Source organism: Thalassophryne amazonica, chromosome 18, assembly GCF_902500255.1.
Source record: "Thalassophryne amazonica chromosome 18, fThaAma1.1, whole genome shotgun sequence".
NCBI classification, from domain to species: domain Eukaryota; kingdom Metazoa; phylum Chordata; class Actinopteri; order Batrachoidiformes; family Batrachoididae; genus Thalassophryne; species Thalassophryne amazonica.
The window spans coordinates 49,324,383-49,352,217 of NC_047120.1; the positions used below are offsets into that span (position 1 = coordinate 49,324,383).

Sequence of the window (27,835 nt, forward strand, 5' to 3'; positions counted from 1 at the left end):
CACCTATTAACATCACTTTGAGCAGGTGGAATCAGTTAATCAGTAGGTTGTAAACCTACAGGTGGTTGTAAAGAAAACCTGCACCCTCTCGGCCCTTTCTGGAATGGGTGTGCGACCTCTGCCTTTGAGATTAAACATACCACAGCAAAAACAACATACTGAAAAACAGGTTAATCTTCTGTACTGTTGCTCCAGGAAGTGCTCAACATTTGACATTTCCTGTTTCGACTGAAAATTTGTCATTTTCAGTGTTGACTTTCCAGTGAATTCCTGTGAGATCTACTCTATTGTCAGTCTATGAAGTGTGGATCCAGGAAGTGTCCAACATTTAACATTTCCTATTTCACTGTGGATTCAAAATTTGGCGCTTCCTGTTTGGACCTCCCTGTACCATGAGCGAGCTTACACCGGCGCTTTCGGCGCATTCACTTCACTCATATAAATTCTACTGGGTTGTTTGGGTGTCTTGGTGGCTTTCCTCACTCGATACCTTCTTGCACAGTCACTCAGATTTTGAGAACTGTTTACGCCACACAGATTTACCATAGAGTGTCATACAATTTTTCTATTTCAATTTATTTTCATTTATATAGCACCAAATCACAACAGAGTTGCCTCAAAGCACTTCACACAGGTAAGGTCTAAACTTACCAACCCCCAGAGCAACAGTGGTAAGGAAAAACTCCCTCTGAGGAAGAAACCTCAAGCAGACCAGACTCAAAGGGGTGACCTTCTGCTTGGGCCATGCTACAGACACAAATTACAGAACAATTCACGGATGAATATACAAGAAATGCTGTTGGCGCACAGGACAGGAGGATCGCCAACACAAATACAACTCCCATCTCTGGATGGAGCTGCATCTTAAACAGAGAAAAAACAGAATCAGGCATTAGAAAGACAAAAAATACTGCATAATTTGCCAACATTAAACAACAAGAAAAATAAAGAAATACTAAGGTGATCGCTGGCCGCTAGCCCTAAATGTCACTAAAAGACCCAGAATTTAGGTAAAGTTGAGGCCACAAACCGCTCCAATTACTAATAAATGAATTAAAAGAGTAAAAAGCGTAAAACAAAACTGTACCAGTATGCTAGCCATATGAAAGGGAAAATAAGTGCGTCTTAAGTTGGGACTTGAAAGTCTCCACAGAATCTGACTGTTTTATTGACGCAGGGAGATCATTCCACAGAACAGGGGCATGATAAGAGAACGCTCTGTGACCCGCAGACTTCTTATTCACCTTAGGGACACAAAGTAGTCCTGCACCATGAGAATGTAAAGCCTGGGCCGGTACGTAAGGTTTAATTAGGTCAGCTAGGTAGGGAGGTGCCAGACCATGAATAATTTTATAGGTTAGTAGCAGAACCTTAAAATCTGATCTCAATGGGACAGGAAGCCAGTGAAGGGATGCCAAAATGGGTGTAATGTGGTTGTACTTTCTGCTTCGTGTCAAAAGTCTGGCTGCAGCATTTTGAACCAATTGAAGACCCCTAATGCTAGACTGCAGTAAACCAGAAAATAGAACATTACAGTAGTCCAATCTAGAAGAGATAAATGCATGGATCAGGGTCACAGCATCAGCCATAGAAAAATCATGCTCTCAAACTGACAGGCCATGCTCTTTCATAAAAAGAAAGGGTACAACCTATTGACTAAAGAGAGAGAATAAAATTCATACCATTCAGTTCTCTGCACTTTGTGGAACAGCCAGAGCACAACGAGGAGGGCAACTAGGCCAAGGTAAATATTCACATTTAGCTTTGACATTTTCATCATTTTCATGGTGACAAGAAGGAGTTTGCTTGGGTCCTTTGTGCCTTGTACACAAATATTAATGAGCACATTAGCCTCTGCTTGCTGATGTGGTGTTTGCATTATGAATAAATAATGCGCTGATTAAAATCATTTCACTTCTTGTTGGAAGAAATGGTAGTACCATGTTTCAAAAAATAAATGTGACTTAGAGACCAACTAACGTCTACATGTATTTTTCCTGTTTATGATGCATATTTGGACAAATGTGAATAATATGTCGGTGTGACATGTAGTCCGGAAAATATGGTAATTATTTAAAATACAGATAAGACACAGTGACTGTTTATATCTTTTACTCTTACACTATATGTTCTCTCAATAATAAAGCTAGAGTCCCAATTTAATGTAAACAAAGGGTGTTAGGATTGCAAGAATTGGGGCACCTCTGTCAAATTTGGAAGGGGTTGACACATTTGTGTTATCCATCAGGGGTCCTAGAGTTATACTTGAGACGTGCTACCATTTTTCAACAAAATACCTCAAGAATTAATTATCAAATAGTTCATATTTTCTAACAATTTATCTAATTTGCATCCCAAAGCAAAATTGAAAACTTATATGCTTCTTAGTTTAGGTATGGCACAAAATATATGTGGAACATGTAGATTTAATTATTATTTTGAAAGTGTTTTTTTAGTGGTGTTGGGTGACAATTTGGGCTTGATCTGTTGTTGGTATTGTTAACATAATTAATGAATGATGTACTCATTGTATATGATCATGTTTGAATGTGTTCTGCTGAATTTGCCTACTGTGTGACCTGTTTTTCTGTATGGTTGATAACTGAAACTGTGTGACACATTTGTGGCTAATTGAAAGAGGATAAGGTATGTTGACATTGTGTGCAAGTCTATGGTAATCTCTCGGGTAGAAAACAAGATGTGCTTACTGTGGAATGTATTCCCAGCAACAACATGTATGTATGTTTCTTTGAAATGGGACAGTGCATATTAATGGACATAGTTACATGTACAACCCCGATTCCAATGAAGTTGGCACGTTGTGTAAAATGTAAATAAAAACAGAATACAATGATTTGCAAATCCTCTTCAACCTATATTCAATTGAATACACCACAAAGCCAAGTTATTTAATGTTCAAACTGATAAACTTTATTGTTTTTGTGCAAATATTTGCTAATTTTGAAATGGATGCCTGCAGCGTTTCAAAAAAAGCTGGGACAGTGGTATGTTTACCACTGTGTTACATCACCTTTCCTTCTAACAACACTCAATAAGCGTTTGGGAACTGAGGACACTAATTGTTGAAGCTTTGTAGGTGGAATTCTTTCCCATTCTTGCTTAATGTACAACTTCAGTTGTTCAACAGTCTGGGGTCTCCGTTGTTGTATTTTGCGCTTCTTAATGCACCACACATTTTCAATGGGTGACAGGTCTGGACTGCAGGCAGGCCAGTCTAGTTCCCGCACTCTTTTACTTTGAAGCCACGCTGTTGTAACTCGTGCAGAATGTGTCTTGGCATTTTCTTGCTGAAATAAGCAGGGACGTCCCTGAAAAAGACATTGCTTGGATGGCAGCATGTGTTTCTCCAAAACCTGGATATACCTTTCACACTGTAAAAAATGTTTAGTTGCCTCAACTTAAAAAAATGGTGTCAACATAAAAAAAAACCTGTTTTTATGTTGACATGACTAATGGAAGAGTAGGTAGAACTCAAAATAATTAGTGCAACTAGTTCACTCATTTTTTTAAGTTGAGGCAACTAAAACTTTTTACAGTGCAGCATTGATGGTACCATCACAGATGTGTAAACTGCCCATGCCATGGGCACTAACACACCCCCATACCATCACAGATGCTGGCATTTGAACGTTGCGCTGGTAACAATCTGGATGGTCTTTTTCCTCTTTTGTCCAGAGGACACAATGTCCATGATTTCCAAAAACAATTTGAAATGTGGACTCATCAGACCACAGCACACTTTTCCACTTTGTGTCTGTCCATTTCAAATGAGCTCGGGCCCAGAGAAGCCGGCGACATTTCTGGATGTTGTTGATGTATGGCTTTCACTTTGCATGGTAGAGTTTTAACTTGCATTTGTAGATGTAGCAACGAACTGTGTTAACTGACAATGGTTTTCTGAAGTGTTCCTGAGGCCACGTGGTAAGATCCTTTACACAATGATGTCGGATTTTAATGCAGTGCCGCCTGAGGGATCGAAGGTAACGGGCATTCAATGTTGGTTTTCGGCCTTGCCGCTTATGTGTAGAAAGTTCTCCAGATTCTCTGAATCTTCTGATTATATTATGGACTGTAGATGGTGGAATCCCTAAATTCCTTGCAATTGAACACTGAGAAACATTGTTCTTAAACTGTTGGACTATTTTTTCATGCCGTTGTTCACAAAGTGGTGATCCTCACCCCATCTTAGCTTGTCAACGGCAGAGACTTTTGGGGATGCTCCTTTTACACCCAATCATGAGTATTGTGTACATATAACTGAAAAAGAAACTCGAGTGGTGTCTCCACAGTTGAATTGTGTTTTAGGCTACAAATGGTTGCATGTCTGATGTGCCAGTGACCAAGCTTTCAACTGTCCTTTGAAAGTAATGAAAGTGGTGCTCTCCCTGATTGTGACTGAGAGGTTGTTCCAAGCTTGCCCACCTTTAATGGATAACATATTCTGACCAAAGGTGGTCCTTCTATGAGTAATCTCACATGTGCGAGTGAGAGCTGATTGTGCATGGATGTGTGACTGCCTGAAGGGGCGGCTGGAAGCTGCATGGTGAGTGCATGATCAGTCCTTATTAGGTAAAAGAAGGATGCGATCAGCGAGTGATGGATGACTGCACTGCGCGTGAACGAGAAGTGGACAAATCAAGAAAAAATACAACATCTTAGGGTAGTGACGCAATGTCTAGAACAGGAACTCAGGGATAGGATATATGGGTTGAGGGAGAGATAGACGGGGTCAGTGGACGGGGTTGTTGGTGGGGCTGGGGTAAAAGTTGGAGGGGCTCCACAAAATTTCATCAAAATGAACAATATATAGTAAATTGCTTTATAAATACCAAGGTATATGTTTTAATCACCCATGCTCCTCTAAAATGTGGTATCAATGCACACACACATCACTTAGAATGATTGCAAGTTCAGTAAACTTGCACATAGGTATACAAACTGAATTCATTGAAATGGTGCTCAAGACAATGCATGGAATCAACCTTACACAAATCGTCTATATCAAAGATTTATTGCCAATTTAACACCGAGGTTTTGGCTGAACAATGATATACAGCTTCTGTATATTGTGTGTTAGTGCACGGCTGCGGCTGACGTGCTTGATGAATTCCTGCGCAAAAAGTAGTTCCCAGATAATTGTGATATATTCCTGTGAGATAATAAATATATCTCATCTAAATCAATTCTAAAATTTACCAGTAATAAAATTATAAAGATAAGTGAAGTTTTAAGAGTGCCTGTAATAAATATTTAGGAAACCTACATTTTTGGAGTATGGAGATAAGTTTGTCTCATTACTACTTGCAAATGCACAGAGGGTGATTTACAAATATCCTTTGATTTGTACACGTGCTTTGTGATCCACAAACACAAATTTCTGATTTGTAACTTGTGTGTGGGTTTTTACAAATAAATGTTTATTTGCAAAAATGAAAATTCTGTTTGTGAAGGGTGATTCGGCATTGGTGGATCACCGAACACACACATTCATCACTTTGATCAGTTACGCAATATTGAGACATTCTCAGCGCAAAACTGCAGTTGAGATCCACAAAAACGCCGTGATGAAGCCTCACAGGACATGTTGGGGCATGTCCAGCTCATGCTCAATTTCTCGGATAATCACACGACTGAAAAGCAACCAGAAGCCAACTGAAAGCCACCTGAAAGCCATCCTGTGAGACCAACACGGAGGTGGTTTTGTCCCATGCCATGAACGGCACGGTGGCGCAATCCTCCGCTTTTCTTTCCATGAAAAAAACTCCTGTAACAGTGGAATGTGCCGAAAAAGTGCTGATGTCCACGTCTCCTGCCTTTTTGTGAAAGTCAGATGACATCCCGGATCAACAAAGCCTTCACGTTGGAAATGATCTGGTTGTTTCAGCGGGGTGTGAGCCTGTCGATCGGCGCTCGGAGCGTGGCGTGCTCTCAGACGCTGTGGGCCGTCCTTAAAGCGGCAGTAACACTCCTTAATCTGTGTAATCCCCACAAAATCATCCCTGAAAGCCATATTAATTTTCCGATTGGTGTCCACCTGGAGGTCTCTCACAGTTTCTGGAAAAAAATTGATGCAGCAAAGCTCCAAATCGTTCAGACATTTATTCGCAATAAAAAAACGACGAGAGGGTGGACCACTGCTCACACAAAGCCTGCTCACAGGCGAATGACGCAACCGACAGGCGTGAAAAAAGTCACGCATGCGCATGAAGGTTCAAGCTTGGCTGATGCAATCACATGTGATTCAAATCCATATGGTTTTTGAAAAAAATAAAAAGGTCGGATACTTTTCTAACAGACCTCGTATGTCAGTCGCTATTCACATTATTGGCAGAATTACTGGGGGAGCTGAGAGAGGCTTGGCTCATTATTGGGGGTGCTTAAGCTCCCCCCAAGCCCCCCCTTGGTGCCCCCAATAAACGGGGTTCTGCTCAGAGCACCTGACAGCTCCCCAGACTCTGTCCGATTGCTAAGGCAAACTAAGCATGAACCCAGAGACTCTGTTACTGTTACTTTGGCTGATTCTCTGTAATAAATGACGAGGTCAACTGAGAAATAGACTGAAACCTGGTCATCCGTCTTCCATCAACAATCGCGCAGGGAAACTGAAAAGTATCTTCTGTTTCATTGATTTACGAATACAAGTGGTACTTCCATGGCGGCATTTTTACAGGACAAACCAGGGGTTACCCCAACAGTATGTACGTGATTCAAACAGTATGTAAACAACAATTCTGAGTCATTCAAAAGTGTACATTTTCATATATTCCTATGTGAAAATGACTGACCATGCAGCATACTTACTGCCTGTAAGTGATAATGACAATCATTATGGCAGGAACACAGCAGATGATAATAATAACAGCCAGAGCCAGCAGTGCTCCCTCTGTGTAGCCCACTGTTTGGACAGCTTTCTTTGCACAGGACACTACTTCAGGAGTTCGAATTTCCAGAATGCGCCCACCATTGGGAAGGTAGGGATGAAATGCCTTGTTGATGTCCAGAAGTCTCCCATCAAGGAACCTTTGAATGAAAAACACTGACTGAGACCATGACGTAAAACATGTGACATCTACTTCAAAAGTCAGGTTAGGTTAAGTCAGTCCTTCTCAAATAGTGGGGCACGCCCCCCTGGGGGAGTGCGGTGCGATGCCGGGGGGGGGGGGGGGGGGACTGTGAGGAACATGCTTTTTTCCCATACTAGAAAAAAGTATAATTGCACATCCACTACAGTAGGTGGCAGTGGCGCGCTCACTATCAGAGTGTGCGCAGGGAGTATTGAGAACTCTAGCATAATGGAACACAGCTCTATGTAGGGTTTTTTTCACACTACGGTGGGAGACGAGGAAAGACCACTGTGTCTTAAAATGTTGGCAGCGGACAGCATGAAGCCACATACATTAAGGCCTCATTTAAAGACGTTACACCCCAATCACACAGACAACCCGCTTGAGTTTTTTTCAGCGAAAATGTGCCAAAAATTGCCAGCAATCATCCCGCTTTGTGAATGCTGCTTCAGTAAACCAGAGAGCACCGTTAGCATCATAGCACCTTAGCAGAGGAGCCGAGCAGCAGTAGACACGGTCGCTGTCATGCTGCAAAAATAAAAACGAATAAAAAAATAAATGAAAATCACAAAAAATAATCATAAAAAAATCAGCACAAATTGTTTTATTTATTTTTGTTTTGTCTGTTAAAGTGGTTTATATTGTGCTCCTGAATAAGTGTTCTGATCAGTTTGAATTTATTATTATTTATTGATTTTATTTCATTTTGTTTTTCAGTATCAAATGGCAATCGGTCAAAAAATGTTTATAGTTTAAGGATTTTTTTTTATTTCAAGCAAAGTGATGCAATTTGTTTCTGTTACAGACTAAAAAACAATATTAATAAAGTTATTCTTTGCTTTAAGATGAACTAAAGTTCTTTCTTTTTTTTCTTTAATGTTACTAAGGATACAATGTTACGCAGAGGTGTACTTATAACAATTTTATGGACAAATGATACTGTTTATAGTCACGGCGGAGAGTGGGGCGGGGGGCGCGAAATGTTTTCTTCTTCCTGGGGGGCAGGGGGCGTAACAAAATAACTGAGAAGCAGTCTTGTTTCAACTTAAAGAATTGACTTTTATGGCTTTCTAACAATTAAGTCCTTACTTGTAGAGTTCCTGTCTGGACACGGCTCTGTTTGTCAGTGGGTCAATGGCATAAACCATGAGGTCTGACTTGCTGTAATCTTCTTTTTCCGTTCCGTTGCCTTGCCGATGTGGCCCAATAGTTTCCACAATTAATTTAGCTCCTGGAACCTGCTCCTGGACAAAGCTTTCCACAATGCTGAGAAATATACATATATATTTAAATAAAGATGGACAGAGACACACGATGACAGTTTAAGTAAGATGTTTTCGTAATGACAACTGTTTAAAACAGTGGCAAGTTTTAACATCATCATTATTAACATCACTTTGAGCAGATGGAATGAGTTTATCAGTGAAAAAAAATCATCTGCTGGAGTCAGTGGCTGCAAAGAAGAAATCCTGCACCCTCTCGGCCCTTTCTGGAACACTTTGGACACCACTGGTCTAAAACTACGTTCACATTATTGTGGTAATATTTTGCATTTTCTGTGAATGCAAATTTTCTCTTAATTGCTGAATTTTGGCTTCACACTATGCAAGTAAGTGCACAAATATGCACATATGTACACAACTATTATCTAAAAAAAACAAAAACAGTTAGTGACAGACACACTTGTGGGGTTGTGAGGATTTTCAGAGACCAGTGTAGCATACAGAGTGAAAGAAAGTGGATTTACCATGATAAAGTGAATGCACAGTTATGCTTACACCAGCAGTGCACCTGTCACCAGACAGCTTTATCGAGCCTGTTGTATCTGATCACTGAAACACGTAGTGCTTCTGCAAACATCGGCTCTGTGACTCATGGAAATCAAACTCACATCCGAAACAAGTGCAGCTCCTTTCTCTGCCTCCACTATTTTCTCCACACAGATGGTCTATTTTTTTTTTTTTTTTTTTATGCTCGAGCTTCTTGCTGCACTGACTCAAATACATTTGTGAAGATATGAAGATGCATTTATTTAAGTGAGAGAAGCCAAAAATAATCCCGGAAATTGCTCATCTTTGGGGTACAACTTGACCCCTTTGTGTTCACACAAATGTGGGATGAAGATGTAAAATATTATGTCAGACACCTACTGAGAAGACAAAGTGGTTTTCAGGAGGAATAAGTGAAATGAAAGAATATCATTAAATCAAGTCACCTGAGCAGCTCATCTTTGTTTATCTCCACTATAGTTGGAGGAACATTCAATACGACCACCTGCATATCCAGCTGGTTCACAACTGACACCTGAACAACAGACAGTGGAAACACACTTAATTTAATCATGCAAGAGGGGCTGTAAACAAGAAAAGCAATCAGAGAAATATTTTCACTAAGGCACATAATATTACATTACACTATATTCATAATTTTGTTTTAAAATCCTGGCAAATGAGAGTTTCTCACAGTGGCAAGCCATGCCCTCACAATTTAGGCTTGGACCCATCAGAAAATATCAACATTATGGCATTAAGTAATTAAAACCAAAAAAGGAATTGTAAAGAGAAGACTATTCTTTATGTTTGCCAAGTTTTGTGGCTCAAATTTTACTCAATGTGGAGAAAATTATATTATTTGAGGCTCAAGGTATCTGTCCTCTCAAAATGTGACTCCTTGAAGGATCAACCGGAGTAAGTGAGGAATTATTATGTACATTTTGGAGCATCTAGTGTTTGTAGATGCTGAGTAAATAGCAATCACACACCCGATGATGACAGATTTGTTTCTACAGATAATAATAATAATAATAATAATAATAATAATAATTAATACAAATATTCAGGACTAGCAAAGTACCCGTCCTTCGTGTACTAATCGTGAGTCACTGACCTGGGAAAGTGTGCAGCAGTATACTGAGACAACGTATTAGCTTCCAAACGAAAGCTTTCAAAGCATTTTGAAGTAGCAGCTACAACAGACACACTGAGCCCTTATTTAAGAAGGTTAAGCTACGTTTACACATAACAATGGCAAGTCACGAATGCCATGAAGTATACAATCTTGGAAGCTGATCACGAATGTGATGATTTGAGGCAGAGGCATCAGGTGTCCTCAGTAACTGCTGCAACCTGTTACCACGCATTATGATTAATGGCACGTGTTGCTGGAGAATTATCAGTAACCATTACGCACGGTCAAGAATAATGTTCTGCGCTGTTGCGCGTAACAGCGCATTAAGTTCTGTCACATTGCAAATGAGGCGAATTGTCTCCACACCCACACACACCCATATTCATCCAACTGTCAGCTGCTGAACAATTCAGATCACTCCAGTTTTCTCCTCAAAATCCACAATAGAAGAACTTTGTGACTGCATCCTTACTTGCCATGGAGTGGTGCAGAGAGGAGGAGGAGACAGAGAGAGCCAGATGTGTGGCTCCACGCGGCTCTCATCTCACTTGTTTTCCCAAACATCAGGCACATGCAGCAGCAGGTGGAACACCTACAGGAGTGCGCTGATGAGCATTGGAACGAGACTTTAAGCCAACTTGGCTTCACTGTCCTTCTTCAGCATACTGCAGCAATGAAACTGAATGCGGTGCCGCAGGGTTTAATTGTGCGCACATCAGAGAAGAACGCTGTCATGCTCTATTAAGGATCACCACTAATCGAGACGGATCAACACGCTCAGTTGCGACCTCCACATGAGGCAAAATGAGGGTGGCGTGTGACATTCGTGGAAGATTTTTTTTGACAGCCAAAAACATGCTCCATGAATATCACGCACCAACACGCACTAAGCACAGCGCGCATTAAGAAACCTATTCAGATGCATTAAGTCACATTAAGAATGTCAGGAATGTGCTAAGAATGATGCAAATATGACATTCGTAATGCGTCTTGCCCATGTGTAAACACAGCATTAAACTTCATCTTCTTTTAAGTCCTAATAATTATGAAATGACTGACTCTGTAGTGTAACAAAAATGGATGTAACACTTAATTTTTTTTCTGATCATGCTATGAAGTTGTTAAAATATATCTATCACAACACCAGGCGGCAGCAAAAGACATTTGCAGCGGTAACAGCACCACCTAGAGTATACTGAAGTATGATGGGAATGACAGATTATAATAAACTATGAGAATGCACGAAATTCAAGGCAAGAAAGAAAGTGTAATAAAAACATGCTGACATTTGTTTGCAATAATTAAGAAGCAATGCTTTCACAAAACTATACTGTTTTATGCATTTTTTGGGGGGAGGCTTGTCGAGCGTTATTTTCAGCATCAAAACAGGGCCCGTAGTGCCTGAACCATAACAGCTGGTGCAAATGTGATGGCAGATTTGGAATCTGTGGATTTGCTCTAGAAAACATCTTCAGATCATTTTCAATGACCTACCTTGATGAAATACAGACAAAAAAGCAGTGCTCGGTGACAATGTAAGGAATGTCAGACATGTAAGCTGGACAGATTCATACTTACTACATGAAAATGCCATCTGGCGGAAATTGGTGGTACAACCCCTGGCAATAATTATGGAATCACCGGCCTCGGGGGATTTTCATTCAGTTGTTTAATTTTGTAGAAAAAAAGCAGATCACAGACATGACACAAAACTAAAGTCATTTCAAATGGCAACTTTCTGGCTTTAAGAAACACTATAAGAAATCAGGAAAAATAATTGTGGCAGTCAGTAACGGTTACTTTTTTAGACCAAGCAGAGGGAAAAAAATATGGACTCACTCAATTCTGACGAAAAAATTATGGAATCACCCTGTAAATTTTCATGCCCAAAACTAACACCTGCATCAAATCAGATCTGCTCGTTAGTCTGCATCTAAAAAGGAGTGAACACACCTTGGAGAGCTGTTGCACCAAGTGGACTGACATGAATCATGGCTCCAACACGAGAGATGTCAATTGAAACAAAGGAGAGGATTATCAAACTCTTAAAAGAGGGTAAATCATCACGCAATGTTGCAAAAAATGTTGGTTGTTCACAGTCAGCTGTGTCTAAACTCACTACTGGTAGACCAAGGAAGACATCAAAGCGTCAAGACAGAAAACTTAAAGCAGTATGTCTCAAAAATCGAAAATGCACAACAAAACAAATGAGGAACGAATGGGAGGAAACTGGAGTCGTCTGTGACCGAACTGTAAGAAACCGCCTAAAGGAAATGGGATTTACATACAGAAAAGCTAAACGAAACCCATCATTAACACCTAAACAGAAAAAAACAAGGTTACAATGGGCTAAGGAAAAGCAATCGTGGACTGTGGATGACTGGATGAAAGTCATATTCAGCGATGAATCTCGAATCTGCATTGGGCAAGGTGATGATACTGGAACTTTTGTTTGGTGCCGTTCCAATGAGACTTATGAAGATGACTGCTTGAAGAGAACATGTAAATTTCCACAGTCATTGATGATATGGGGCTGCATGTCAGGTAAAGGCACTGGGGAGATGGCTGTCATTACATCATCAATAAATGCACAAGTTTACGCTGATATTTTGGACACTTTTCTTATCCCATCAATTGAAAGGATGTTTGGGGATGATGAAATAATTTCTCAAGATGATAATGCATCTTGCCATAGAGCAAAAACTGTGAAAACATTCCTTGCAAAAAGACACATAAGACACAATGTCATGGCCTGCAAATAGTCCGGATCTTAATCCAATTGAAAATCTTTGGTGGAAGTTGAAGAAAATGGTCCATGACAAGGCTCCAACCTGCAAAGTTGATCTGGCAACAGCAATCAGAGAAAGTTGGAGCCAGATTGATGAAGAGTACTGTTTGTCACTCATTAAGTCCATGCCTCAGAGACTGCAAGCTGTTATAAAAGCCAGCGGTGGTGCAACAAAATACTAGTGATGTGTTGGAGCGTTCTTTTGTTTTTCATGATTCCATAATTTTTTCCTCAGAATTGAGTGATTCCATATTTTTTCCCTCTGCTTGGTCTAAAAAAGTAACCGTTACTGACTGCCACAATTTTTTTTCCTGATTTCTTATAGTGTTTCTTAAAGCCAGAAAGTTGCCATTTGAAATGATTTTAGTTTTGTGTCATGTCTGTGATCTGCTTTTTTTCTACAAAATTAAAAGAACTGAATGAACATCCTCCGAGGCCGGTGATTCCATAATTTTTGCCAGGGGTTGTATATCACAGATCGGCAGTTCTAATTAACTGCAAAAAGTGGACAATTAAGGGGATTTGTGAAAGAGACATGATGTGCGTCCGTAACTATAGAGGATAAGGGAAGATTGAGATCGTAGAGATGATGTGTGAGGTGAGCAGATCCAGAGAACATTGAGGACAAAAAATGGGACCGCCACGCTTAGTATATAGATGCCAGTAATAATGAGTGTCAAGAACAGCTGACATGGCTCTATGTGTTAACTGATAATGTGTTTTCCATAATATGACTTAACAGGGTGCAAATGCACAATTTCAACATGCCCAGTATAAAGAGTGGTACACTCAAAAAAAAAAAAAAACTTGCTCAGTGAACATAAAAAAAATGATGTAAAGTATTTCCAACTAAGTAAAATGCATTAACCTAGTCAGAAACAATTTTGCTGAGTGACCTAAGTGTAAATTTGCTGGGTCAACATGATGAATTTGTGTTACTGTTACTCAATTACCATGGTTTAGGCCAACTAGATTTGTAAGGGTAAATGTAACAAAAATAAAAAGTACGTCCCTTTGGCTGCTCCCTTGTTTGCGTTTGGGGTCGCCACAGCAAATGTGATGTGGATCTTCCTGACACAACTCCACATTACACAGAGAAATGTGGCGGAGGTGGGGTTTGAACCAGGAACCTTTCGTACTGAAACCAAGCGCACTAACCACTTGGCCACCACCCCTGCCATGTAAGTAGTTACAACTACTTTTAATAATAATAGTAGTTACATGTCAATTTCACTTTGCTGTGTTGGATCAGCACAATTTATGCAGATCCACCTTGGGTTTGATGTAGTGACCCCGAGTGCAACAAGTGAGCAGCCAAAGGGACTTGCTTTTTTTTTTTTTTTTTGCTACATTTACCCTTACAGATCTAGCTGGCCTCACCTATGGTAATTAAGTAACAGTAATGCAAATTCATCATGTTGACCCAACAAATTTACATTTAGGTCACTCAGCAAAATTGTTTCTGGCTACATTAACGTATATTACTTGGGTGGAAATACTTTCCATAATTTTATTATGTTGACTGAGCAAGGTAAATTTTAAGTTGTTATATGTTATGTTAAAATGACATGATTTGAATGTGTTCACCCATAAAACTTGATTCTGTATCGTAGAAGCTACGTGTTAGACTTATGTTCATGTAACATAAAAACCATGTTTTTTTGAGTGTACGTCTGGAAATCTAGTAACATCCAAAAAACTCTGATTATGAAAGATTAACTGCATCAAACAATTGCTGCAAAACTTTAAAATGTTGCATATACTGCAAAAAAAAAACAAAAAAAAACCAGTCTATCCATTTCGACTTTTTAAGCTATAAACTGTAATTTCAATTACTGCAACAAGTCACAATTGGATCTTCTTATAGGAACTACAGCATAAATCTCATAATGAAGTCCAATAATCTCACCCCATTAACTTTGATTAAACTATAAAGACGAGAGTTAAATGCACCCACCACGATGTCTGCCTTGCTGCTGTGTCCTTGACCATAGTTGTCTGTGGCAACAACCTCAAACTTAAAATATGACCTCCTCATGTTGCGATACATGATGGCTGTCTTCACCACGCCGCTGTACGGTTCGATGACAAAACCGTCTTTGTTGACTTTAGTGTCTTTACCAGCAGGGGGAGGGATGTTCAGCCTGTACCTCATAGAGCTGTAGTTCCCCGTGTCTTTGTCCAGAGCCTGGACAACAAAGAAACAGAGCGAGAAAGCAAAACACCTCACAATCATTATAACGTGACACCAAGATTCTACTGCGGTTATAAATGAAATCAACACACACTATTGTCAATATCATTATGATTCTTCACGTGTTGGTCTCAGGTGATCTGCACCATTAAAATGTGCCGTTTCTGTGATCAGATTGAAAATCTGACAGCACATGAACTCAGGTGGCTTCGTGATGTAAGTATCTTTGCTGATACCATTTACATCAAAGCCTGGTTCACACTCGTTGCATCATCTGCTCCCTTCAGTGACTTTTGCTTGCTAAGAACCCCTCAGTAATAAGTGCTAAGCTCCGGAATGCATTACCATCTGAAATCAAACCATTGACAGAGCTCAAGGTTTTCAGCACACGAGCAAAACAACGGCTGAAACTGAAACAAATCTATGAACGTTGACTTTTAAATATTTGACTGTCCTATTTTAACTTCCTTTTCTTATCTTTTTAGTGTTTTTGCTTTGGTCTTAATATGTTTTATATTTGTTACTGTTTTAACTTAGCTATTAGAAATAGTTTAAATAATGAAAGCCTAACCAGGGACAAATCTGCATGCATGATATCTGCTTTTATATTTCAGAAGAAATAATGCTGAATGCATTTCTCCCTGTTCGATAAAAGAAAAAAAGAAAAAATATTATCATCCTAAGATCAGCAAAGCTGGTCACTTGTGGAACCTTTCTGAGGAATTGCTGTCTCTGGCTGTTTTTGACCCTTCTGTGCCTGATGAAATTAAGAAAAACATGATAAAAGCCACGAAAGACAAAGCAGGAGAGGAAGGATGTCCAAAACGTCTCATGAATTTGGATGAAAATTCATCAATGGAATCTCTGGCAACAATAAATTCAAAGAAAAGATTGGATGTTTTGAAGCTTGACATTGAAAAGTTGGAAGAGGACCCAAAGACATGGTTGATGATGCCAAATCTCCCTCTGCTAACCTCGTGGTGGTGAATGACTGCATAGAAAGAGGTGTTACTCTTATACAAGATTTTTAAAAACCGAATATGACCCCTGGGTTACTCATTTTCTAACCCGAATATCAGGTCATATAAACGCACATTGGAATATCCCCATAGAAAGGAACATTATTTTGTACTCTGTGCATGTCCTATCCGCAAGGAATCTTGGTCTTTTGAGTACGGCAACTACTTGTATGCGGCACACATCGGACACCACAGAAGCAGAGGTAAACAAACATGGGGAAATCCAGATGTGGCAGCACAGCACCAGACTTTTGGAGTGAGGAGGAAACCAAGTACTTCATTAGTATCATGAAAGACATGAATATAATGTCTTTTATTGACGGTAGAAAGTACCGATATAGCGACATTTACAAGAAGGTGGCCGAAAAGTTATGCGAAGCAGGATTTGCACGAACGCCAGACCAAATCAAGCACCGGTGGAAGACGTGCGTCGCTGTTTAGATGGGGATATTCCAAATGATACCAATGACCATGTATACAGGAGTAACTCTGTCTGCTTAAGCATGTAAAAGGGTCATTCCTAATGATTCAGAAACCGGAATATTGACCTTATTCCGAATATTAATGGCATGTAAATGTAGCCAATGTTAACTCCTTTCGAGCCATGAGAAGTAAAAAAAATTCTGATTTTTTTTTCACTATACAGTTGTGAACCACCCTAATATCTATCTATCTATCTACTGTACCTACCTACCTACCTACCTACCTACCTACCTACCTACCTACCTACCTACCTACCCACCTATCGGTGGTGGTGGCCAAGTGTTTAGCGTACTTGGTTTTACTACAGAAGGCTCCCTGTTCAAACCCCACTCCTGCCATGTTTCTCCATGTATTGTGGAGTTGCATCAGGAAGGGCATCCGGTGTAAAACCTGTGCCAGATCAACATACATCTCCACCTTGATCTGCTGTGGTGACCCAGAATGAAAAACAAAGGAGCAGCGATGGGACCTACTTACTATATATAGATATAGACATGAAGTCTGTCATATCCATCACTGTCATCATCTGTAAATTTGTGGATCAAATCATTTTCCACCTTCTTACATACGTGCACACCCCTCGTGAGTGCATGCAGCCCCAAATCCAAAGTGACAGGGATGGATTTATTCTTGACGAGAAGAGCTGCAAGTACAGACTACAGATTTAGCCCTGAGACACACGTCACATCCAAAGCATCACTATGATAGTTAAGCCCCCGTCACACACAGCAAGAATGTGCAGGAAGCAGGCCGAAATGGCAAATATTACCATCATCGGCTGCAGTCGGGAGGGAAAGAGGCGCGGTCAGCAGTGTCAGAATGTATCCAGATTACCTCATCCACACCTGCACGATGACATCCAAAGCACATGTAGACAACAGTTTAGATGACACAGACTGTTGTCAGACGGCCATAAAAGGCATTATTCTACCCCTACTTGTGATAATGTCTTCTCATTGGCTGAGAAGATATCACATGACATGATACAGAGTGACTGTTGCCCTGTCAGGAGGGCAACAGTTCTTAAATTTCCCGCACTGTAGCCCTGCATATCAACCAATCAGGATGCAGCATTATCCTAGCGCGTGTCAAAGTAGAACAAGCACGACTGGTTGCAACCAGTTTGACGCTGCTTCTTTCTGCGAGTGAGTTGTTTGTAAACACACGTCGATATGGATCATTCGGGTAATCCAAGGTTTCAACTGATGACAGACGATGATTTAAACAATCTGCTGGAAGAAAAGGATTCCAAAAACACTAAGAAAATTGTGAAAGGAGCAAAGAAGGCCTTCGACGACTACTGCAGTGCCAGAAATATTAATTTAGCAGCTGCTGATGACCTCACCAGTCTCCTTGCTGAAACACTGAAACGATTCTACGCAAACGTTCACCAGGTACGCTTATTAATATGTGGTGAACACAGGTGACAGTTATTCTATAGGCATAAACAACTACGAAAATTAAATTACATACATTAAATAGTAAATTTTCTGTGTTTTAAGGTGAATGGACAACTGTATTCGAAGAAATCTCTCGTGTCGTTGCGTTACAGTCTGCAAAAACATATGCAAGTCGCCTATGATGTGGACATTATGCATGACAGTAATTTTAAAGAAGCCAATGACATTTTTAAAGCTGTTGTTGTAAAACTGAAAAATGAGGGTAAAGCAGTCGTGAAACATAAAGCAGCGATTCCAAAAGATAAGATGCATAAACTGTACACATCAGCATGTCTGTCACCCGATACACCTGCAACTCTGCAAAACCGAGTGTTTATTGACATCATGATCTTCTTTGGTAACAGAGGAAGAGAAAATTTATGAGAAATGCAGAAGGATGACTTCACGATTATAGCAGATGAAAATGGAGAAACGTATGTTCAGATGAAGGACAAAAAGACTAAAAACCACACTGGATCTCTGCAAGATGATGGAGAAAGTACTGGTGGGAGGATGTATGCGACCGGCACGCCCCTGTGTCCAGTCAGCTCAGTGGAGAAGTATATGAAACGTCTCAATCCAGAGTGTCCTGATTTTTGGCAGCGCCCAAAGAGGGCATCTAAGGCAACTGATGCTGTCTGGTATGAGAATGCACCGTTGGGGAAAACACTCTTGGTGAAAAAATTAAATTGCTGTCAAAAGAGGCCAGTTTGCACATGACCTATACCAATCACTGTCTCCGGGCTACCACTATAACAACACTGGATCAGCAAGGATTTGAATCAAGACATATAATCGGTGTCACTGGTCACAAACAGGAATCAAGCCTGAAACATTATTGCCAAGTTGGAAGTGAAAAAAGAAAACAGATGAGTGATGCTCTGAGCACACTAGCATCGTCCAGCACTGTTACGCACTCACCTGGACTACAAGACCTAGTACAAGCTGTACCGTCCAGCTATAAACCTATGTCGCCAGTGACACAGGTGGGACAGGTACTCTCCTCCAAGATCATCAATATTAAAGATTGTGTGGTCAATATTGTTGTTAAGGACTAATGTGTTTTCAAGACTTTAATCCAAACATGGAGCTAAATGTTCTAGCTCCATATCAGTTCCAAAATAAGAAATAGACTTTAATCAATGTTCACAGTTAAAATAAGAGTATATTTGTTAAGTTTATGGTATAAATGTGTTCTGGCCTAATGAAATAAAACTACAAAACTATGTTTTTTTATTGAACCAATAATTTTTATTATAAAGGTGCCCTATAAAAGCCCAGTCTGTAAATTTTGAGTCTACTAGAGAATCAACGGGGTAGAATAAAACAAATGTTGACTAGTGATTTCGGCTTCGGGCTACAGCAACCTCCCTCGGCTGACAAAATGACTGTTGCCCTCATCACCAGTCAATATTTGTATACTGAAGACTGCCCGATATCCAAATGTCTGGATGGCAAACACGGGACCGGAGTGGGAGGGAGCGCTGTGTATCTCACACACACACACACACACATGGCGTACACACGTAGGGCTGAAATTACCACTCAGCTGTGTGTGTGTGTGTGTGTGTGTGTTTTCATGACCACTGCATGAGCCATGCATGCAGGGTACACGTGCATGCTCATGCTACTTGACACCTTTGCTGAAAGTTTGCTGGCAGTGGGCCAAGCAGTTACACCATGCATCAGACACAGCCTTTCCAGTGAACTTTAATTTCTTTTTTTCTTTTTTGCTCACTTCAAGAGCACAACACAACTCTGTACACCTTGATGTCAGATGGATTATCACATGGGATTTAATTTTTGGTTGGTTATTTCATCACACAGCAGCCGGGGTGAGGCTTTTCACCACAGGCTGTGGTTTGGTTCCTGTGCGCTCTGCGCTGTGAAACGATCGGGGTTCCGTGCTGGAGGTGAGTCTCATGTTTAACAATGTCGTCACGGCCTGGGATACAGTTCCACGTCACACCTCCTACAGAGTTTAGATGATCAGGTAATAATATGCATATTACAGCGGGGAGATCCGTTCAGCTCCATGCCTAACGTGCGCTATGATGCATTACTGCGCATGACACCACAGAGATGTGCAGCGGCATACGGTAGTTTTGGTTTGATTGTGCGCTGTTCACATTCACTAAGATGTCACAGTCGGATATGACAATGCATCACACCTGATCTACATCAATGCCTTAGCTACTTATTTCATGTAAGATCATATTGCTCACTTTAATTGTTGAGTCATAACAGTGTGGAAGAGACATAACCTCCAGTGTCAGTCGTGGCATTCTGCTTCACCAGGACAACACACCAGTCCATACCAGCCAGGTTGCCATGGACACTGTACGCAAATGTGGCTATGAACTTCTTCCTCACCCACCCTATTCTCCAGACCTAGCCCCTAGCGACTTCCATCTCTTTCCCAGGCTGAAAAAAATACTTTCGGGGCCAGAGATTTGAGGATGACAATGAGCTGACTGCTGCAGCGGAGGGCTGGTTAGGGGACCAAGATGTTGCGTTCTACCGATCGGGTATCAATGACTGGCAAACTAGATGGAACAAGTGTATGGATTTGGAAGGAGACTATGTTGAAAAATAAAACATTATAAATCCAAATATCTTGCTCTTTCTGTTTGAGGCTCAAAACTTTTTGATATTCCCTCGTACATGTTATTACATATCAACATTTTGTTTGCCCTCTCTGGCCGGGGTCCAGTGGAGGTGGACATCCCACAACATGCCGGCAGCCTTTGCTGTGACCGATCGATCTCAGAGATCAATCAACCGCGATCAGGTCATTTCAGATGCTGTTTTGATGCCGTCAGAATATGTAGACTGCGATCAGATGATGCAAAAACTGCATATAGACCACCGTCACATTTAAGTTCCATTTCAATGGCGCTAAGAGTGTTTTGAACATGTTCAACACACTTGGAACAGCCGAGCAAATGGGATCAAATATGTAGATGTCCACAGACTGCCGTTTGTTGGTCTTCAGACTACAAGTCAATATTTCCCGATTGTGTCCAGATGTGTCATTCTGATGCAATTCGGCCTCAATCGCTGTATGTGTGATGGGGTATTAGAAAAAAATTTTTTTTATACAGCTATATAATTTAAAGCAACAACAAGACACAAAGAAAAGAAGCAATAAGTAAATGAGCAATGGATCACACATTTTGTCACTGGATTTTGTCACACATTTTTTTCACAGTGATGAAATGAAGGAACAGAACCCCAGTGAAGAAATTAATCTCATGACTATTTTTACGCATCTTCCCTTGTAGTGCTGCATCTTAAAGTTAACCATCATAATCTACATAATCATCAGCAGCATAACTATTTGAGTGAAAGAGAGAAACCCCAAATCTTAGCTTTCCACCACATGGCCAATTTTGGTTGGCAAGTGCGATTGAGTGGATGCTGGGAATGTAGGTTACAGCTCAAGAGAGTAGCAAAAGAGTCCTTTTTCCCCACATAAAATTGGAGGAAAAAATCATCGGTCTTTATTACAACTATGGTATTTGAGCTTTATAATGTAACTTTAAAGAAATTTAAACAGTGGTTTGATTCAAACAAACTATCACTCCATTTTGGTAAAACTAAGTGTATTATATTTGGAAATAAGCACAGGAATTTAAGCAGAAATGTATTATTACATGATACTGAAAATGAACTTGTAACTGAAACAAAATTTCTTGGGGTTTTTATTAGTGACAAATTAAGCTGTAAAACACATATAAATTATGTTAAATCTAAAATGTCTAAAGCCATCGCAATCCTGCATAAAGCAAAAGACTTCCTCTCGCAACATTCATTAACTATTTTATATCATTCAGCACTTGTTTCATATATGACCTATATGGTTTGAGGTTTGAGGAAACACATACGAAACTAATAGAAAACCAATATTTCTACTACAAAAGAAAGCCATTATCATGGCTGAGTGTGGTGTGGGACAGAAGGAGGTAAGGACCAGTGATGGGCACAGATAACCAAAAAATGAACTTTGATAACAGATAATCAGATAACTAAAAAGTTATCTTTGATAAAGATAAAATGATAAACCACCCAAAAATGTATCGGAAGTTACAGATAACCGAGATACATTTGCAACTACTAATAAACTCAGTTTGAGTTTTAATGCCACAATAGCTTCTAATAATATTAAAAGTGACAACAAACCCAAACAATGAGGCCACACGTTTGTCTTTGAACATCCTGCTCTTGTTTACTACACAGCTTCCAGCACAGAGGCACCCTGAGAGCAGCCATAAAGCTAGCTCTCTATCAATCACAATGCTCCGGTCAGGCGGAGGTCTTGGAAAATAAAGTCATGCTGACTTATGGTTTTGATTTATAAATAACATTAATACCGACAGAATAACTCCATTAATGTCACTTCTGTCATTTGTACAAAGTTAAAATATAACATATATCTTTTAATGTTGAATAATGCACTAATTCTGAGGTTTTGTAACAAACACAGACAGATTGCAAAGGATTCTGGGTAAAAGTGCCTCTGCTAAACACTGATTGGTTCAGTCATTCATTATGTAAACCAACACGGTAATGTGACGTGTGTCGTGTGTTGGTGTTTACAGATAAATGTGCTTTTGTAAAATATTCTATTTTTTTTTATTTGTAAAAACAAGCATTTTTATGGAGCCCTGGAAGTGTCATCACAAAATGTTTTGCATGTGGAGAGAATTTGTGCGAGACTTTTTTGGACCAGGTTTCAGGTTAATCGCGCGTCCTGCATCGTGTAGTGTACATGGAGTAACAAGCTGCGTTTAACATCTCACGACCACCTCCTGATCGCCGATCATATGGTCGAGTGAAAATCAAACCTGTTTGATATTATTCTGGTCGGCCGTCATAAGGTTATCCTGCTGCTGAGGGGCTACAAGTGTCCAACCGCACGCACTGTGCATGTGCAAACACCGCAGAGCTGTCTTGTAATGTTATTTTTTTGTTGTTGTTTTCTTTTCTTTTTAAACTTAATTTGTAAAAAAAAAAAAAAAAAAATTTGCAAAGCCAAAAAGTTGATTTGACAACTATCTGATATAACTGGGGTCAAAATAAATAGAACACTGCCATCTACTGGTGCCCAGATGCTTAGTACTTAGGGCGAATACTGCCATGAACACTACTGGCCAGTAGATGGCAGCAGAGGCCTGAAAAACTTGTCAAAACAAAATCCCAGATAATCCGTGTGTGCTACATTTAAGATGCGTGGAATTTAACAAATGCAAATACAATAACGTCTATAAACCCAGAGAATATATTCACGAGAGTTTTAGACATTAGAGTTTAATGCTGCTGTCCGTAGAGCCTGAACAGAGTGTCTGAAATGCATTTGTCCTGTTGTGAACATAGTGGGCCTCATGTATCAATGTTGCGCACGTGTGGTGTAAATTTATGGCGTAAACTTGAAATACACAAAAGTCGCCGTGACATGTATCAAGCAGTGCGCACCTGCCCATTTCTGGCGTACGCCTGACGTGATCTTGATAAATGCGACGGGTGGAAACGATCATAATTATAATAAACACGCCCATAAATATTCAGACTCCGCTTCAGACACACCCTCATTTTACGACATGGAAGCCGGGAAGACGGCAATGAAAAAAAACTCCACCAATCACGACGCATGCCAATAAAGCGTCTAAAGCGGCTGTTGTATCAATTGTTTTGTAGTATATAATCAATAAAGTGTTACAGTGGTCCCTCATTAATCGCTGGAGTTACGTTCTAAAAAATAGCCCGTAATACGCGAAACCGCAACGTAGTCAGTGTTATTTTTTACAATTATTATAGACGTTTCAAAGCTGTAAAACCCCTCACTACACAGTTTATACACGTTCTCAATCAGGCATGAACATTTTCTCACTTTTTTCTCTTGTGTAAACACTCTCAAAGTTCAAACCTTAGTAGGAAAATAATACCAAACTGTTTTCAGGCCCAAACATTTGTTTGAGAAATAAAAATAGAATGTTTTCCTATAAATAATTATGATGGCATTTAGAACTAACGAATTAATTTTAACGATCAACTGCGCCTTTTCCCACTCACACCTGGCTGCAGCAGGTGTTTGTTTCCGTGTGACAAACACAGTTATGAGTAGTTGTTGGCGCTCTTTTCTCTTCTGGGCAACAAGATTCTTATAAACAGATACGCAGAACACAGAACACTGTAAAAAAAAAAAAAAAAAGGCATGCAAAATTGGACTAAATACTCCGCGAGACTCCGAGGCCACGACAGGTGAACCGTGTTATAGCGAGGGACCACTGTATTCTCTTTTCACATGTCACTAATTCTTGACATGTGGATATTTGCTCGCTCAATTAATAAGACATGCCTAATCTGTCAGATTTCTTTATTTTTTAAATGTATTTCTGTATTTATTTTATTGTGACAACCGAGACGACAAAACCTGGTTGCAGCATGGGCGAATTAAGGGAATGACGAAACTACAGTTGTTATTATCAATTTCATAGTCTAAAATGATCACACCACATGAAGTTAAGCTCAGCGCTGCTCTGGCTCCAGGCTCGAAGTCTGGAGAAAAAGGCAGTCAGCGCTGTGGCCATGGATCGTGCTCCATAACAATCCCGCAAAGGCGGGATTTGTATTGATTATTATGTAGTATAATCAGGAAAGTGTTATTTATGTAACATATGCATTGATTTGTATAATGGCACTGTTTATCATGTTGATCATCTTCATTTTTATGTGGATTCCAGCGCTGGTTCATTTTGGTGTATAATTTACGCCACCTCTCGACCTGGTGTATATTTTCAGCGCAGCGTACGCCAACGAGCACATTGATAAATGGCAAGTAGCGCAGCCGTTTTGGCGTACACCCCATATACGCTCAAATATCGCCGTACGCAATGTTGATACATGAGGCCCACTGAGATTAGACTATCCTACCCATAATGCACTGCTGGGCACAGCATGTGCTCACTAAAACCTTAAAATTAGCACATTACTTTAAAACTAAAACATATATCTGATATTTTCACTTTATAAAACGTCAGACATGACAGTAATTTGAAATAACTTGTCCAAAATTATTGTGGTTAAAATCAGAACCATAAGTTAAAAATGTATGCCTCTGGATGACTTGGGTGATATTGCCAACGTGTCAGTATGGTGTTAAAGGAATTTTTTTTTTTTTTTTTTTGTGAGACCAGTTCTCTTTTGCCTGCAGAGGATAGAGTGGTTTCTTCTGGAAGCAGCTCTCTTCTGCTTGCAGAGGGTAGAATTATGCATCTGTTAGGAAACTTTTAACAGGTAGGTGCTCAACTGATTTTAAATTTTAAAAGTGTTTGTCACTGTTCATCTTTGTTTACTATGTTATCGGTCTAAAAGTTATTGGACAAAAATGTATCGGAAGATAATTAGTCTAATGGTTTTTAAAGTTATCTAAAAAGATAATCTGATAATGAAAACATTATCTTTGATAATTATCTGTTATCAGATTATCGGAACTGTGCCCACCACTGGTAAGGACACACAATGCAGACTTGCAGGCAAAGGAGTAAAGGTAAAAGGCATTATCAAGATAACAGTCAAGGGTACAGTACACAGTGGGGCGGCGGTACAGGTCGATGAGAAGCAGATTTGTAGATCAGCAAACAAGCAGGGATCAGGATCATAACGTGGCGGAGGTCGGAGAAAACAAGCAAGGTAAGAAAAATACGAAGCAAACAGGACTGAAACAAGGACACGAGGATGTGAAACAAGTTTGACAAACTGGCAGGGGACAGAGAGAAAGTGAGGGCTTAAAAACGAAGGGGAGTAATCAGGGCGTGATGCAAGTAGGTGTGAGGAAGGTTCTAGAAGGGCGTGGCCAGACAAGCCAGGAAAGACAGGTGGGTGTGACAGACGAAACAACTGAGTGTAAGTGACCCCACCCACAACCAAACAGAGACATAAAGAACTGAATACCACAGAAAATAAAAGGTAGAAACTTAACTAAGACAGAACTCACCATGTGGCTAAAGAATAAGGGAAAAACAACTAATGACTACAGTGAAAGACAGAGTGCAAACACAATGAGAAAAGCAAAGACTAAACTGGAACTCACAGGTGACAAAAACAGAACAACAGATAATATAACATATGATCAAAACAAAACAGATAAGTGATACACTAATGATAAAGTGGCAAACAGGCTAATGACTAACTAGAAAATAAATGATGACACAAAACCAGAGATAACAGAAAATGCAATAAATAACAAAAGGAACTTAAAACAAAACCTGTGACTAAAGCATAATACAATAAATGTGGTAAACAGAAAAAAAACTAAGACTAATGCAACTTAAGGGACCGAGAGTGAAAGCAAACAAGAAACAATAAAGCAAAACTATATATGTGGCAAACAAATGATACTCAGAGTAAATGAAACAAAACAAATTAACACCAAAGCAAGACCAAGAAAACCTGACAAGACATGAGTAAATACACAGAAGGCTCAGAGCCCGGAAGTGGACCAGAGTCCAGAACCAAAACAAATCAAAATCAGATCAAATCAATTTTATTTATATAGCGCCAAATCACAACAAACAGCTGCCCCAAGGCGCCTTATATTGTAAGGCAAGGCCATACAAAAATTACGGAAAAACCCCAACGGTCAAAACGACCCCCTGTGAGCAAGCACTTGGCGACAGTGGGAAGGAAAAAACTCCCTTTTAACAGGAAGAAACCTCCAGCAGAACCAGGCTCAGGGAGGGGCAGTCTTCTGCTGGGACTGGTTGGGGCTGAGGGAGAGAACCAGGAAAAAGACATGCTGTGGAAGAGAGCAGAGATCAATCACTAATGATTAAATGCAGAGTGGTGCATACAGAGCAAAAAGAGAAAGAAACACTCGGTGCATCATGGGAACCCCCCAGCAGTCTAAGTCTATAGCAGCATAACTAAGGGATGATTCAGGGTCACCTGATCCAGCCCTAACTATAAGCTTTAGCAAAAAGGAAAGTTTTAAGCCTAATCTTAAAAGTAGAGAGGGTGTCTGTCTCCCTGATCTGAATTGGGAGCTGGTTCCAGAGGAGAGGAGCCTGAAAGCTGAAGGCTCTGCCTCCCATTCTACTCTTACAATCAATCAATCAATTTTATTTATATAGCGCCAAATCACAACAAACAGTTGCCCCAAGGCGCTTTATATTGTAAGGCAAGGCCATACAATAATTACGTAAAAACCCCAACGGTCAAAACGACCCCCTGTGAGCAAGCACTTGGCGACAGTGGGAAGGAAAAACTCCCTTTTAACAGGAAGAAAACCCTAGGAACTACAAGTAAGCCTGCAGTCTGAGAGCGAAGCACTCTATTGGGGTGATATGGTACTATGAGGTCCCTAAGATAAGATGGGACCTGATTATTCAAAACCTTATAAGTAAGAAGAAGAATTTTAAATTCTATTCTAGAATTAACAGGAAGCCAATGAAGAGAGGCCAATATGGGTGAGATATGCTCTCTCCTTCTAGTCCCTGTCAGTACTCTAGCTGCAGCATTTTGAATTAACTGAAGGCTTTTCAGGGAACTTGTAGGACAACCTGATAATAATGAATTACAATAGTCCAGCCTAGAGGAAATAAATGCATGAATTAGTTTTTCAGCATCACTCTGAGACAAGACCTTTCTAATTTTAGAGATATTGCGCAAATGCAAAAAAGCAGTCCTACATATTTGTTTAATATGCGCATTGAATGACATATCCTGATCAAAAATGACTCCAAGATTTCTCACAGTATTACTAGAGGTCAGGGTAATGCCATCCAGAGTAAGGATCTGGTTAGACACCATGTTTCTAAGATTTGTGGGGCCAAGTACAATAACTTCAGTTTTATCTGAGTTTAAAAGCAGGAAATTAGAGGTCATCCATGTCTTTATGTCTGTAAGACAATCCTGCAGTT

At 40.0% G+C, this 27,835-nt stretch overlaps 1 protein-coding gene across 1 annotated transcript in view; it reads right to left on the minus strand.

The window, feature by feature from the left end:
• The window catches only part of LOC117530861 (protocadherin-15-like), a 520,141-nt gene that overhangs the window by 69,000 nt on the left and 423,306 nt on the right, over window positions 1-27,835 (minus strand). The window contains 4 exon segments of the mRNA XM_034193803.1: window positions 6,823-7,041; window positions 8,175-8,351; window positions 9,301-9,389; window positions 14,738-14,968. Of these exon segments, the coding sequence (XP_034049694.1) occupies window positions 6,823-7,041; window positions 8,175-8,351; window positions 9,301-9,389; window positions 14,738-14,968 (716 nt within the window).